Source organism: Eutrigla gurnardus (assembly GCF_963514095.1).
Source record: "Eutrigla gurnardus genome assembly, chromosome: 5".
In the NCBI taxonomy this organism is placed as follows: domain Eukaryota; kingdom Metazoa; phylum Chordata; class Actinopteri; order Perciformes; family Triglidae; genus Eutrigla; species Eutrigla gurnardus.
The window spans coordinates 10,635,897-10,649,531 of record NC_139919.1 but is presented as its reverse complement, the minus strand read 5'-3'; the positions used below and the strand labels follow the sequence as shown (position 1 = coordinate 10,649,531).

The 13,635-nt window shown below is 41.8% G+C and overlaps 2 protein-coding genes across 2 annotated transcripts in view; both read left to right on the top strand.

Moving 5' to 3' along the window:
• Positions 1 to 223: 223 nt before the first annotated feature.
• On the top strand, positions 224 to 7,328 carry smu1a (SMU1 DNA replication regulator and spliceosomal factor a). Its single transcript, XM_084010380.1, has 12 exons — positions 224 to 329; positions 899 to 1,109; positions 1,500 to 1,652; positions 1,778 to 1,888; positions 2,056 to 2,184; positions 2,358 to 2,477; positions 2,585 to 2,701; positions 3,946 to 4,073; positions 4,174 to 4,300; positions 4,401 to 4,568; positions 4,845 to 4,997; positions 5,876 to 7,328. The coding sequence occupies exons 1-12, from the start codon at positions 304 to 306 to the stop codon at positions 5,972 to 5,974; spliced, it is 1,542 nt and encodes a 513-aa protein (XP_083866506.1). The 5' UTR covers positions 224 to 303; the 3' UTR covers positions 5,975 to 7,328.
• A 1,082-nt stretch (positions 7,329 to 8,410) lies between these two features.
• LOC311013874 (putative carboxypeptidase X1) overlaps positions 8,411 to 13,635 on the top strand; it is a 15,606-nt gene continuing 10,381 nt past the window's right edge. Inside the window, exon 1 of the mRNA XM_084010148.1 lies at positions 8,411 to 8,786. Within this exon, the coding sequence (XP_083866274.1) occupies positions 8,453 to 8,786 (334 nt within the window). The 5' untranslated portion in view covers positions 8,411 to 8,452. The remainder of the gene's footprint in view (positions 8,787 to 13,635) is intronic.

Here is a 13,635-nt window from a genome sequence, read left to right as displayed (position 1 = left end):
TATTATTGTGGAGGAATGAATGACTGGAATGTAATTAAACGGCCTCGAGTGAAACATATACACACAAAGAACATATATAGACACATTCGTTTATATTCAACTAATAAATCATAGTATATTTACAGCTCTTCCTCTTTACTATCCCAAATTCAGAGGTACTCTCCCGCTTCCCCTCTATGAGGGTTTTACTTTGAAGGTCCCTGACTCCTCGCAGTACTTCCGTGTTTGCGTTTGTCCTGCGTGTCTTTTTGCCTCTCCTGCAGACTCAAGAGCGTCTTAGTGCTACTGTTTTACTAAAAAATCATGTCTTTGGAGGTGGAATCCGCAGAGTAAGTAGTCTCGATAATTTATCGTAAAGCAGAGTCATTTCTAGAATAGTTTTATTTCTGCTGATAACTCATTGATCATATGTTCTTACAACGAGGCCTGTCTCATCCTTTGCTGCTCCACTAGCATTAGCGCCTGGAGCTAGCTAAAGCTAACAAGCGAGTTTACAGTCACCCCTCATGGAAATTATTCGCTCTTTTTCTACCGAAGTGACGGAGATTTCAGTCCGACGTGTTGCTCTATTACATAGTGCATTACATTGGCCTTCCTTTGTATTTTAATACTCATCTATTTAGTTAACGGAATTGATAGGGAAGTTGGAACAAGTTAGCATTAGCTAACGTTACGCTGCCAGTTGCCACTGAGTATGGTCTGTCATGGAAGTTAATTATTCAAATTCAAGCAGCAAAAGTCAAGTGTTTGACATTTACATTACTACCGTTATTATCCACTAAGAGCTCACATTAACTATGGCTGTTTGTTCAATTATTCAACCCATTGCAATTTGAATTACTACTGCTTTGTAATATGTGTTTTTTTTAATGTCTGGCATCATTTGTGTTTTCCACAGCGTGATCCGTCTGATTATGCAGTACTTGAAAGAAAATAATCTGCAGCGGACTCTAGTCGCCCTGCAGGAGGAGACCACCGTGTCCCTGAACACGGTGGACAGTATAGAGAGCTTTGTGGCTGACATAAACAGCGGCCACTGGGATACCGTTCTGCAGGCCATCCAGTCCCTCAAGCTGCCAGATAAGACCCTGATAGACCTTTATGAACAGGTGAGGTTTTTGAATTCACCAAGTGTTTGGTTGCTTAATGCTGCTCATCTCCTCTCGTCTCCTTGATCTGTAGTGTTGTTGAGTTATACACGATTTGTTTGTTTTATTTCTGAACAGAAATAGTTCAACTATATTCTAGGGCGTTAAACTTGATTCCCAAGTTTTTTACTCAAAGAAGCAGAAAATGTTTAATCTATTATTCTTGTTTATATTTTTTTATCCAGATGATTTGGTTAATTGGTTTTTGGATAATAATAAAAAAAGGTCCAACATTTGTTCTGCTTTTGTCATTGCTCATGTCAACAGATCTTTCATTGAAGCGGACATGATGGATCATGCCTGAAGTCTAACATCCTCTAAATCCGAATGTGTGTGTTGTTTCCCGGCTAGGTGGTGTTAGAGCTGATAGAGTTGAGAGAGTTGGGTGCCGCCCGTTCCCTCCTTAGGCAGACCGACCCCATGATCATGCTGAAACAGACCCAGCCGGAGAGATACATCCACCTGGAGAACCTGCTGGCTCGCTCGTACTTCGATCCCAGAGAGGTGAGTGCAAACCAAACGTGTGACAAGATGCAATCTTTATTTTATCCTTCCATTTGTTTTCGGATCAGTTGGGTCAGAGAACATCTGTAAGATTGCTGCTGATGTTTTCACTTCTTGATGTCCAGGCGTACCCAGACGGCAGCAGTAAGGAGAAGCGCCGGGCCGCCATCGCCCAGGCCCTGGCAGGGGAGGTCAGCGTGGTGCCGCCCTCTCGTCTCATGGCTCTGCTCGGACAGGTAGGTGATCCAGAAACCTTCAGCTGTGATGAGTGACATGCACTTTAAGAGCCTCGCCATTAATTAAATGATTGGGTCTTAGACCTGAAATATTTTGACATGGATACAAGTTATTCTAGCATCCAAATAAAGTGCTGATGATGATTTTGTCTATTCTTCTCTTTCAGTCTCTGAAGTGGCAGCAGCATCAGGGTCTCCTGCCTCCTGGTATGACTATTGATTTGTTCAGGGGTAAAGCTGCTGTTAAAGATGTGGAAGAGGAGCGCTTCCCCACCCAGCTCAGCAGACATGTCAAGGTACTCACACATAAACTATGGACGGGAGAAATCATCCTTAATAGGCTGCTCCCCTGTTTCATACTGCATCCAGTTAAACATGCTGTCTTTTTGATTTTTTACTTCAGGGACTTACATTTCTCTACTAAATGCTTTATGTGTTCTGACGTGACTTGTTTTTATTCCGTGCACAGTTTGGACAGAAATCTCACGTGGAGTGTTCCCGCTTCTCCCCTGATGGTCAGTACCTGGTCACCGGCTCTGTGGACGGCTTCATCGAGGTCTGGAACTTCACCACTGGCAAAATCAGAAAGGTAGCTTCTGCTGAATGAACATAAACCTGATATGGTTGGATATTACATTACATTTACTTTAATGGTTTCTGATGACATAACATTATTTAATGCATTGCGTGCTCCAGGATCTGAAGTACCAGGCTCAGGATAACTTCATGATGATGGACGATGCAGTGTTGTGTATGGGCTTCAGTCGAGACACAGAGATGTTGGCCACCGGGGCCCAAGATGGAAAGATCAAGGTAGACGAGAAACATTGCTTTTACATTACAGCTCAATACAAGACAAGTTTGATTAGCAGGTTCTTCCAAGGGGCGTGTTTATGTTTGGTGAAAACAGCCTCGTAGTCGGGCTCTAAACAATGCATAATGTTTTTTTGATGAGGTGTGGAAAGCTCTAAAGTCAGAGATTAATTAAACTTTTTCTAGGCAGGTAAACCTTAACATCGAAACCCTGTAAATCACAATTTATGCTATAACCAAATTAGGGTTGCACGGTATACCGGTATTAATTTGGTACCGGGGTACTGAGGCATTTAAAACGGTACCATATTGCATTTGGACGGGACCGGTACTTGCAGCGCCGCCGGCAGCGCCCGCAACAGCGGCGAACTCGCCACGTGACGTCACCGCGTTGTAACTACAGCTGAGAGGACGAGGAGCGAGCCGCAGCTTGGGGAGATAAAAGGCAAGCCGGAGGAAACCGCTAGCAAGTTAGCGAGCAGCGTAGACTGGAACAACAAACGGAGCAGGAGGAAAGCTTGGAGAGAGAGAGAGAGAGAGCGAGAGAGCGCGCGCGAGAGAGCGAAGCACGGAGAGGAGAATGGCTGCTGCCACCGTCACCACGCCGCAACTTGCGGACAAACCAGCGTCGCGAAGTGCGATATGGCCGTACTTTAGCTTAAAACAAATGCGCAAAGCGAGGCAGTTAACGCCGACGCACCACTGTGTAAACGGTGTTTAAAACATGCATGGCTAACGGCGGAAACACCTCCGACTAGACAAACACTTAAAGGACAAGCACCCAGACCTGCACACTGAGCTCAGGGAACGACAGGTCATTTACTCAGGAAGAAAAGTCACATTCAGTGCTAAAAGCAAGCGCCACCGCCCTTCACTCTTAACAAAAGTAGCTCTGGAAGAAAAAAAAAAGAGCTGGTTTATTTATATTATTATATTTTATATTATATTATTGTATTTATATTTTAATATTTTTAAAATTGTGTGCATTAGAAAAGCTTGTCTTTGTGGTATTTTATTTTATTTGCTGATTAATATGTTATTGTTCTAAGATTTTCTATTAAAATAAAGTCAGTAATGACATTTTTTGCGTTCACTTTTTATTTGAAAAAGTATCGAAAAGTACCGAAACACATGTTGGTACCGGTACCAAAATGTTGGTATCGTGACAACACTAGTTGCATACAAGCATGGTGTCCTGTTGCAGAACCAAATGAAAGTGTGTGTGTGTGTGTGTGTGTGTGTAGGTGTGGAAGATCCAGAGCGGTCAGTGTCTGAGGAGGTTTGAGCGCGCCCACAGTAAAGGAGTAACATGTGTCAGTTTCTGTAAAGACAGCAGTCAGCTCCTCAGTGCCTCCTTCGACCAGACAATCAGGTAAACTCCAAACACCTTCACCTTTTATTCTCTTTACAGAACATCTTCTCTTTTTTTAAGGATAATTTGTGAACGTGCTTTCAATTTCTTTTTGCTTAAGAATTCACGGACTGAAGTCGGGTAAAACTCTCAAGGAGTTCCGCGGCCACTCCTCATTTGTGAACGAGGCCACCTTCACTCCAGACGGCCACCACATCATCAGCGCTTCCTCGGACGGCACAGTCAAGGTGAGACAAGCGGCTGCAAAAATAACTACGCAGTAAATGTCCTCGTATCTTTAGTCACGTGAGTCTGACTTGTGTCTCCTCTCCCTGTGTTCTGCTTCAGATGTGGAACATGAAGACCACCGAGTGCTCCAACACCTTCAAGCCTCTGGGCACGTCAGCCGGCACCGACATCACAGTCAATAACGTCATCCAGCTGCCCAAGAACCCGGAGCACTTTGTAGTGTGTAACCGCTCCAACACGGTGGTCATCATGAACATGCAGGGACAGGTCAGTCCGACCTCTGTGTTGCACTTAACCATTCCAGCAGGCGATCACAGCAGCGTTGCTCCATAAGTGTGTTATAGACCTTCATAGTTTGATGAAAAAGGAATTACTGATCACATTATCCACAAGTCATTTTTAATGCATAGTGTTTTAACTTAAATACTGAGCAATAAACAGAATACCTGATGTATTGTTTCCTTGTTTGCTTATGAAACTAAACCTGCCTACATGTGTCTGTTGATGTGTTTGTCTAATGCCCTCGTGTGTCTCCCCGTGCAGATCGTGAGGAGTTTCAGCTCCGGTAAAAGGGAAGGTGGTGACTTTGTGTGCTGCACTCTGTCGCCCCGCGGCGAGTGGATCTACTGCGTGGGTGAAGACTTTGTGCTCTACTGCTTCAGCACCGTCACCGGCAAGCTGGAGAGAACGCTGACGGTACGTTCCTGCTCTCGGGAGCACAGATCAAAACATGTCCAAAAATATCGTGGCACAATCCCTCCTCTGCTTCTGCTCCAAAAAAAGTTCAGATTTTAAAGTTTTGATTCAGGTCTTGAAGCTCCTTTTCTTGCTTTTTGAAGATACTTGGAGGAACTTTTAACAAGCTGAGAAACTGTCTCGTTTATTTATGGTCTTTATATGTAAGCAAGTAGGCAACTCAGGAAGTAGATTTGCCTTTTCTATATAGTTATTCTAAAGGCTTGTCATCGGTGCCTTCTGCGAGAGTAGGAGAGCCCCATGCCTGTCCTGCCTGGGAGCTAACACCGACATGCTACCGGAGCCCCGGGCTGTCTTGCTAGGCCTGCTGGAGGGAAGGGGGGCACAGGAGACCCAGATCCAGCACAAAATGAAAGTTCCTTGTAGTAAATGACTTCACAAACGAGCATAATACAAATCTAATCGTTTATCCCAGAAGAAACCAAGGTCTCCCTGAGTTGCTTAATTTTTTTTTATTTTTTATATATCCCAAACTTTGTCCCGTTTTTAATCGCTTTCCTGTTCTAATGCCACTGTGCTGGGTTAGCTCTCCAGTAAACCCAACATCTCCTGGCCACTAGAAGGGGGGCCTGTAATCAGCTGCTGCCAATCTAGACTTTGTTATTTATAAATGATTTATTATTTATTATAAGTATGTGTGACATTATCATTAAATTGAAAAAGAAGAAAAGGAAGGAAAGCGGAGAATAAAAAATATGTATACACACCCGCATAAAAAATAAGTAATCGTTCCTATACAAATGCAGTTCAAATAATTTGCTTACAGTAATCGAGTATTCCAATTACAGTGTTCATTTAGTTCCTTCCGTCCCTTTCAGATCCACGAGAAGGATGTGATCGGCATCGCCCACCACCCCCACCAGAACCTCATCGGCACCTACAGCGAGGACGGTCTGCTGAAGCTCTGGAAGCCTTGAGGATTTTCACCCCAAACTGAAGCTGGATGTTCTCACTCTGGACTCTGCACCGCCCGTTTTCTTCTGTTTCTGTCTTTTTACAGCACTGAGGGAATCGGTCTCTTTCAGATCACTGTGAACTCAAAGTTTTGGTATACATGTTTTGTTATGTTCGTTTTTTAAGCCATTGAAGCCACACAGCTGATTAGCAGCTAGTGGCAGTTTAGGGTTTTGGTTTGTTACACGGTAGAGCCTTATTTACCTGAACCTGTTGGTCCAACACAGAAACCGTTTGATGATATCGTACAAAGCATTTGCTGTATATGTAATGTTCAGTGGTGGACAAGATTTTAGAAGGAAACTCTTCACAATGTGAACCAGACATGCAATTATTACAAATAATGTTAACTGTTCCTTGCACCGAAAGGTGTTCCCACTACTTGTCCAGGTTTTTGAAAGTAAATAAATTCAGCCATGATGTTGTTTTAGTTGCAGGTAAAATAAATAAGGTTCTGCTGTTCAACACTGAGCTTTACAGACATTCAGTAGCTTCTTTTTCGGAGGCTTCAACTTCAGAGAGCGGAGGGGGCTCGTCAGCTGCTCGGGGTGAGGGATGTAGATACTAGACTCAGTTTTGTTTTGAAAATTACACTTTTTTGTAAATATGTTTTTTTTAATCTTTTCAAAGAAGACCTGGATGAAATGTGTTTTGTTGATTGTGTCCTTTTTTCCTATTTTAAAGTTTCAACACAAATTGAATGGTATCACTCCAACATTTCTTTCATATGTATTTTGTATTCTGAAATAATGTCATTATTTGAACATAGAGAACCAAATAATACATTCAGTTTAATAACAAGTCATGATAGGCATTTCCCCACATTGAGTTCTTGCATTCGTAATGGGACTTAACATTTCAAGGTTCTATAACTTGCTGGTTGTGCAAATATCCTATTAATATACCTCATGTGTGCCATTAAAGCTATTTAACCAGCACAGTGAAGAGAAGTGAGCACCTTTTAAAATGTTTACCTGTTGTGTTGGTGAACTGCAATGTGGACAAAATAGTTTCTCATGGGAAAATTAAATTAAAGCAGTTTTAGAAGGTTTTCAGAAGGACACTAGATGTCACTGTATAGTCATCACCAAACATCTGTGTATGCGGACTTTAGGATTAAAAAACCCTGAATAACTGCATTTCCAGCTATGCATGCTGCCTCTGTGTGATAGGAAGAGGGCGAGACGAAGAGTTGACAGAGTTTGATCCCTGAATAAACGCTGGTCGGATGGTTGGTAATACAGCAGCACTGTGGAGACGACTGTCAAGTCTGTTAGCGAGAGGAATAGCAGGGTTTTGACTTTGCCTTCAAAATAAGAGCATGCATATCAATATACGTTTTCAGCATGGATGGTTGTTGGATAATCATCTGATGGGATAAACAGAGGTCTTCAACAGAGGGTCTGGGACCCCTAGTTGCTGCAGGGGGTCCTTTAAATCCCAGACTGTCTTTCTTTCAAAAATTCAAATATGTCCAAAACTCCACATTAATATGAATACAACCTATAATAAATAGAAATAGAAATATTCCTATTTGTTAAATGTTGTGAAAATGAGATGTAGAAATGCCAATATAGAATTAAAATATGTTGTATAATATATTAATCTGTCAACAATTGTTATTTTAATGGCCTAGCATTGTAAACATGCATGATAACAAAGCACTTTTATACATGGCACTATAAGCTGCACTACACATTATTATTGGCCCAGTCTAATAAGCAACACAATTGTATATGATATGTAATAGGGGGGCCCTCCAGAGTTCAGCCAATAGAGGTCCTTGGCCTGAAAAACGTTGAAGACCTCTGTCTTAAAAGACTGGTTTATAGTATTTTATTTGTTTACCTTTTTTTGCAAGCAAAAATAAATAGTAAGCCACATTTCAGGCTTGCATGCCTGACGTGGTTTTCTGCTTTGTACTTTATGGTCGAAAAGAATCTACATTTTATTGGTCCTGCACCTTGCTAGCATTTTCATTACTGATTAATCTACTGACTATTCTCTTAGTAGTAATTGTTTTTAGTGAATGTTCCCAGAGCCGACGGGGGCCCCTTCAAACTGTCTATCTAAAACCTGTATATTCAGTTTTGCATCAAATCTGACAAAGAGAAGCAGCACTTTCACACTTGATAAACTGGATTCAGATTTAATGCTTGAAAAACGATTTAACGGATCAATTGATGATCCAAATATTAGCAATATTAATATTAGCAAATTAATGTTGTGTTGGTTGACTGTTTCAACATGACTTAATTCCTACGTAAACATACTGATATGTATTACCAGAAGGCATACTGCATGTGTCAGCTTTTATTTCTTCAGCCTGTGACTGGAAGTTGTCTTTGCACTGATTCTGACTTGATGCCGTACACATCTGAAGGTCAGGGAGTTTCAATGAGTGTTTAGTGGTCCAGGGCTCTCTGCAGGGACGAGTTACCATGGCAGGACTTGTGCACTTGATTCTGCTGTTATTTCTGCATTGTGGATCATTTCTCCTCGTTTCAGTCACAGCTGCTGATGACACAACTACAGTGAGATCCACTCTGGACCCAGATGCAACTTTTCCTACAACTGAGAGCCTTGTTCCTGAAGGGAAAACCAACGCCACTGAGGTCCCCACCACTGGATTCACAACCAGTTATATCAAGTCAACAGCTAAACCTCCCAAAACCACCACAATTACTCAACATGGGACTGGAGACGCTGGTAAAACAGCTGAGGGAGCAGCATCCAGTAAAGACACAGAAGAAGAAGAAGGTCCTTTGGAACTTGGTGAGAGGGTGTTGTTATTTTTTATGTTGGAATTTGAATGGATTGTTTTATGAAAACTTGGATGCTGAATCTCTCAAATATTCTTGATATGCTATTACTTTTGACTTTATAAGAGACATTTATAAGGGCAGTTGTGTTTTACAAGACTACTGTTCACTGGTTTTATGTGTCACATTACTTTCCCATAAACAGAAACAGCCATGGTGAAAGTTGCAAACCCATAACCAGAACTTTAATTTAAGAAGTAAATGTGTTGTTTAGTTTGCATCTTTATAAAATAGATAATACGTAACAAACTCTTGTGGGTTTCTGGGTATTACTAATCTTCCACAGACCAAAACCCCCAAGTGTGTCAGAGCCTCCAACGCTCCATGACCCATTAGTTATGTTGTAGTTAGTCAGGATTTAAATAACAATTCCCAGAATCTTTTCAGGTTTCCATAAAACTTCATAGCTCAGCTCTGGTCTTTGCATATCTGCGGTCAGAAAGCCGATGTCCGAGGGTTGGGGGAGGATGTTCCACATTCTAGGCTTTTGAGCTGTGTTTCCTGCTGATGAAAACCAGATGGGCTGTGTGATGCCTCAGACCCAAAAACAAGATCAATAACAAGATCCCTCACACTCCTTAAAACCAGCCAATGTGATGTTCTCCATGCAGTTATCAACTTATCTGTGCACTCACTGTGCACTGGGACTGCAGCCAAATGGCCACAACAAACATCCAGAAACGGGACATGAATCCAGCCTCAGACTTGAAAGCTGGTTTGTGCTGCTGGATGATGCTCTCCATGTTCTTCCTCTGTTGATGGTAAATTAAGCTAATCAATCATTGTTAAAGGAGCAGGTCAGCATTTTTTTCATCTTATTTCCAAGAATTAGATATGAATATTGATGCTTGGATTTAATTAATTGAGCTAAGCTAATACGGTTAGCTTTGTATACATCAAATCTGGAAATGGGGACACATGACTGTCCAAAGCTGTAAAATCCACCATAGCAGCAAACCTAAAGCTCATCATTTAAAGGTTGAGTGGGTGATTCTATTCAGAAACAATTTCTGTTATAGTACTTGAAGTCTTCATAACATACCGATAGCAATGATACATTAAATGCCCTGACATAAAAACATTTAAAAAATGTCATCTGTGGCCATGGCAGGACTGTAAAAACTCTGTCGAATCAAAAAAGTCTGCCGGAGAATATAATTGGACGGCCTGCCTGTCAGTCGATGCTTACTTCCTGGTTGGACTCATTAGCCAAGCTCGAGCACTCATTTGCCATTCTGAGGGAGTGGCTTTGAACAGAGGTCTGAACGAAGAGGGCGGGGCTTTTTTGGTTCAGCGTTCAAAGTCTCTGATTTTTCCAAATGATCTACTCAACCTTTAACAGTTAATCTTTTCTTTTTCTTTTTCTTTTTCTTTTTCTTTTTTTAAATTACTCAAAGTGAATCAAATGGTTCTTCTCCTGGTGTTCTGTTCACATGACTAAGTCTGAAGTCATGTTCTTTAAAGTAGCCTATGCTTGTTATGATGCATAAAACGGTTTGCATTTTTGTAGAAAGGAGGTCCACCAGGAGCATTAAGGTAGCAAAGAAGCCCAAAACAATACTGAAGAAGGCCAAACTCATCACCAAGAAGCCGAAGGTTGTTAAGAAATCCAGACCTCATGTCAAACACAGTGTGAGCCAATCAGCGGCCACGGATACAGTCCCACGTATGTATGGGGTTGGCCCCGATGTATACAGTATGTCAATCAGACAAGGGTCGCATACTAGTGGCAAATAGTTTGAAGAGCTTTCACTAACTTTGTGGGGTTTACCACTTCAGGACAATTCAGTTGGTCTTTGGTGATTTTTTGTGTCGATGCATAAATAATTTCAACACGATCTTCAAAAATGATGAACTTGAAGCTCACCGGTACACACTGAATTGTCAGTTGAGGCAAAAACCCACACAGGAAAGCCATCAAACGTTCAGACCCGGATCTGATTCTTTTATTCATACTGTATATCTAAACTAGTATAGTGTAAAGAAATGAATGTTTCACCACTGCCTTAAACAAACAACTCTGTGATGATGAGAAGAAGACTGGGAGCTGTGAATATTGTTGTGAATATATTAATGTCAAAGGGTAAATGGGTGGATCTTTCTGAAAATATTATTTTTACCCTGCTATTTTGAAGAAATGCTCTGGATATGTTTTTAAATGTTAGGTTTGTAAAAGTTTTGTTACAAAAGCCCAAAGTACAGTGTACTTTATATTTCAAAATTCAGGTTTTACGTTGTTGCTGCTGAAAATGTATCCCAGACAGATAAAACAGCTGCCAGTCTTCTTGATGCACAATAGAAATGTGATCAGATAGCTCACTGGCCACTTTCATCACTGTCTCCTGTCCTTTCCCATCTTTGATTTTTTGTGTCCCCCTTTGTCTTTTCCCTGCCTTGCTTCTCTCCAGCCTGTCGTGGTGTTGAAGTCTGGTGCACTGGTGTAGTTAGAGTCTGTGCAGTATCTTTGGATCGCGTCTCTGTTTCAGCTTCCAGAGAGCTGCAATTGTTCTACCAGCTGCTTTGTGTATATGTCCTTGTAAATGTGTGTGTATACTGTAAGAACATGCATGCATATGTGTGTGTGTGTGTGAGTGTGTGTGTGTGTGTGTGTGTGTGTGTGTGTGTGTGTGTGTGTGTGTGTGTGTACTGGACTGAGGATTGAGCCGACTGAAGTGTGTGTACAAAGAGCGCCTCTACATATGATGTGGGGAAAAGTTGAAGCAGCGATTAGCTTGTGGTCGTCGGCTAGAAATAGTTGCTAAGTCAGCAACTTGTCATGTCAAATGAGAGCTGGTGGTTAAAATCCCTTCAGGCCTGTCAGACAGGGCTGGAGTCAGAGGTACGGAGTGTTACGTCTGAAAAGTTATCATGTTTGGAAAGTAAGCGTGAAAATACAAATGGATCATATTCTGATTAAGTGAAGTGAGTTTTAATGTTTGTGCGGTGTTCTTATACATACAGGGCCTTTCTCCTCCTGTCGTGTGGCTCGCTCCGAGGTCAATATTTGAGGGAAAAAACAGCAAAATTTGAAAATGAGATGTGATTGGTCGTCACGTATTGCACACGTCCTGAGCCAGAAGTTTCAAATCCTGTCAGCATGAAAAGAAGAAAAGCTGATTGATGTCACAGGATGAGAAGTGTTGCATTGTGCCAGCAGCTTGGATATAGATGAGCTGATATTGTTTGCTGTTCAATAGAATAAACCCCATTAAGAGATGCTGCTGTTCTCTTGCAGATTCTGGAGAAGTTTACTTCCTACGTCCAGAAGGTCTCAGCAAACTTTGAGATTTAACGTGTAGCAGCAGCATGTAGCCATGTAGAAGCACTTTATGTTTTGGAAAAAAAACCCCAGAATTGTTAGATTTTTTCAACATAATTATCGGGATTGGCCACCAATTAAATTTTTTTGTTTGTTTTTAAATCTGTCATTTGATGGCGTTTTGCCTACATGCCTACACAGACATCGCTTAGTCATCATGACTCACTTGCATTTTGCACAATTCATATTTCGTTAAAGCCTAAATATTGCCCAACGAGCGGCCCCAGTGCTGGGGTCAACCCATGACGTAGGTAAGAAATATCACTTTCATAATTGTCTATTTATAAAAGATGAATGTGATACTGTTTTCAGCTTTCAGTCCAACTGTATGTTGTTCAAACGTTGTCTTATTAAGAAGTATTTTAACAATGATTTACAAATTTAAAGGTCCCCTATTATACTGATTTTCATCAATTCCACACAGCTGTCAGAGGTCCAACAACACTGTATTTGATATGCATTGCCCCAAACCCATCCATGGTCCTGAATTTCAGCTGTCTAAAAGTTGCTCAAATGAGCTCTGCTGAGAACAGGCTGTTTCTGTGTCTGCACCTTTAAATACTAATGAGCTCCGTCTGTCAACGCCTACTTGGAGAGAGACGGAAACTGTTGCTTGTGCTGCGCAGCAGCATGCGTTTACGTGGATGTATCGCTACGGCACGCCTATGTGTCTCAGGTGAAGTTGCTGGGTCCCGTATGGTTGGGACAGATCCTTTTACGAGGGTCAGTGTCGAGGCAAAGTCAGCTTTGTACTGACCCTCGTTACTGAAGCAGTCCGATGTGAAGTAGTTAGCACACACATACAAGCTAACACGGACCATAGCCGGCACATTGTCATTAAAAATGAAATGCAACCACCGTCTCTTCTGTTCTTCTGTAGCTGGGACAGAATATAAGCACTTACGTTGATTTGTACAACCAACAACAGAGCAATTTGTGTGTCTAGCTCTCAACAACGACATTATCTCACCGCAGAACACACCGAACTTCACCTTGGTGATGAACGCCTCCTCTCGGATATCTCCTATCATCAGAGGAGTTCGGCCTATGCAAATGACTCCCTTCGTTATGTAACGACAGGAGCTGAATGTGAACAGCCTGTAGGAGCACCGTTGTACCAGTGGGTGGGCTGCAGAGACCATGCAGGAGTCACTTGTTTTCCTCATCCTGGGAGTTGACAGGCTCAGGGAGGACCAGAGCACCTCCCATCAAAACACACAGTGTAAATGTTCTCAGTTTCAGGAGAGTGAATAAAGCTCTTCTCCTCTTCAAAACCTAATTTTCTCTGTTTGCCTTTCAGGATTGTTTGCTTAAACTAGCTAACAATCTTCATTTATTGTCTCTCCTTGTGGAGTTTATGTACCCAGATAATCATCTAGGTTGTGTAATGCTTAACAATAAGCTGAATGTCTTCGTTATTAGTTTGCCTCTCTGGCTCAGCTTCGGTGGTGTGTGGTTTGGCAGGAGTCCACCAGTCAACAGC

What these genes read in the sequence shown, in the direction of transcription:
- smu1a (XM_084010380.1), top strand. Translation starts at nt 304, where the DNA reads ATGTCTTTGGAGGTGGAATCCGCAGA. An exon ending in CCACTGGCAAAATCAGAAAG is followed by an intron (nt 2,478 to 2,584) that starts GTAGCTTCTGCT and finishes TGCGTGCTCCAG; the next exon opens with GATCTGAAGTACCAGGCTCA. An exon ending in CCCAAGATGGAAAGATCAAG is followed by an intron (nt 2,702 to 3,945) that starts GTAGACGAGAAA and finishes GTGTGTGTGTAG; the next exon opens with GTGTGGAAGATCCAGAGCGG.